Genomic DNA, 2,091 nt, shown 5'->3' on the forward strand with positions numbered 1-2,091 from the left:
GAGCGTCTCTCTCTTCTCTGCTGATATTAGAAGGTGGTGGTTTGGCGTTGCTGAGGCAGGCTGAAACTTTATTCCTCTTCAAATCCTGGGATTTTGTTGTTTCGAATGGCTGATTCTGTGGCTGTGATCATCTCAACCAAAGGGATTCTTGTTGGTGCGACCGCAAAGTTCAGGACCGCAAAGGCAGGATTCAAAAGCCTGAATTTAGCCTGAAACTCTCAGACTGAAGAAGTCTCTTGGAAGAGAGACTAAACGTTTCATTAAAGAAGAATCCGTCCAGAGGACCTATACAACTTTTTTCCTTTTAAGGTATAAATGTTTTTTTGTCACTGTAATTCAGATAACATATGTTATTTATGTATGAAATTTTGACAGGATAATAATTTCTTACATTCTCATCACATAGACACAAGTAATCATGACTATGGTGCAGTTCAGGGCCTGTATTTATCAAACTGGTTAGAATTACTCTTAAAAATGCTGTTAAGAATGGACTTAAGTGTCAAAACATTCTTAGCTAAAAGCTAAGCCTAAAAGTCAGTTATCCATTGTCTCAGTCTCACTTTAAGTGAAGGTCAGAGTAATTCTTAACTTCTTGAGCAGAACTGATTTTCCAGTTTTTTATTTATTTTACCTTCTGTTAACTTAAGATCTGTCAGTTGAACCTGGACATGTTTGGTACCAATAGAAACMTAAGAATCTTGGCTAAAAGTCACTCTTCAGTCTCTTGATCCAGCAATCAAGAAACTCATTCTTGAAAAGTGCTCGTATTTAAATAAATAAATAAAATATTATGAAGTAAATATCTAAATGAATAACTAATCCATTATTTATTCCTGTCTTGAACCTAAACACCAGCATGTTTTATGACCTCCCATTTTTATTTTCTGCTACATTACTCAAAATGTTCCAACAGTTTTTCCCTGTAATGATTTTCTTCATATTTCATTTAATACAAACTGCTGTTCTTTATATTTAAAGTCTTGATGCAACAGAGTTGTTTTTATTATTTTTAATATATTTATTAATTTTTTAATGTTGTGAAGAACGCCCCTTTTCATGTGAAAAAACACACAAAGTGAAGCAGACAGCCTGTAGAAAATGTCATATCTAAGTGAAATTCACAATAAAGCCTGACTTAAGCTAAGTTTCAGTCTATGTCAGGCAAAGCTATAGGAATAAAGACTAGATTAGTTTTACTTGCTGTGTCGTATACCCCTGGTTACCAGATTATAATGTGGTCATAATGTTATGGTGTATAGTTTATATCAATCATACAATAAACTRAACCTGATAAGTGAAAGATTTCAGATGCATTCAGATCATTTTATTACTACTTCATTTAAATAAGATAGATTTAGCTGGTGAGTGGCATTTATATGTAAATAAGAAAAAATATTAAAAAAGGCATCCAGTTCCAAACCAGGGCTAGTGCCAGAGCTACTTCTAACTGGTTTTAAGACAAATGACCAARCTAAGTCCCAGCATTAAACAGGAAACTTGTGACAGTTGCTCAGTAGTCCCCATAGCACTGCCTCCAGCTCCTGATGAAAGCAGGTTTTATTTCTTCTGGTCCAGTGAGGACCTGCTGATGAGGCAGCACCAGACAGTGCTTGGAAAGACAAACAGGTAGTGCCCTGGTTTAGAACTGAAAAACCAGAGTAAAGCTGACCTTTGATCTGCCTGATGGAGCTCAGGTTCTTCTCAAAGCCGTCATCAAACTTGGAGTTAGTGAGCGGCTCAAAGTGGCTGGTGTAAACCCGACCAGACGACGTGCTGTAGCAGCATTTACACATGCACGTGTGGTAGCGCAGTCGGCCTTCATCCAGGTACGGGTGAGCCAGGGCATCTTTGGCTGAAATCCTCTTACACTGAAGACCAAAGGCTTTGGTTAGATGGTTCAGTCAAGCAGATTTACTGTCAGACACTTTACAGCAAGACCAGTTCATGTTGGCAGCCAATCAGCTGGTGTTGTTGATCAAACTAAAGCTGTGAATATTTCAGATTAACAATCGTCACTAGCAGTGTTTCCATTAAGTAAGAAATGTTATTAAAGTCACGCGTGAATACGTTTGTTCTCATGATAAGTCA

At 37.3% G+C, this 2,091-nt stretch overlaps 1 protein-coding gene across 1 annotated transcript in view; it reads right to left on the bottom strand.

Annotated features, from left to right (window-relative positions):
• nlk2 (nemo-like kinase, type 2) overlaps positions 1–2,091 on the bottom strand; it is a gene marked incomplete at its 5' end in the record, with an annotated part of 18,981 nt that overhangs the window by 6,183 nt on the left and 10,707 nt on the right. Inside the window, 1 exon segment of the mRNA XM_014032942.1 lies at positions 1,673–1,871. Within this exon segment, the coding sequence (XP_013888396.1) occupies positions 1,673–1,871 (199 nt within the window).

The sequence above is a fragment of the Austrofundulus limnaeus genome, unplaced genomic scaffold (assembly GCF_001266775.1).
Source record: "Austrofundulus limnaeus strain Quisiro unplaced genomic scaffold, Austrofundulus_limnaeus-1.0 Scaffold1582, whole genome shotgun sequence".
NCBI lineage: Eukaryota > Metazoa > Chordata > Actinopteri > Cyprinodontiformes > Rivulidae > Austrofundulus > Austrofundulus limnaeus.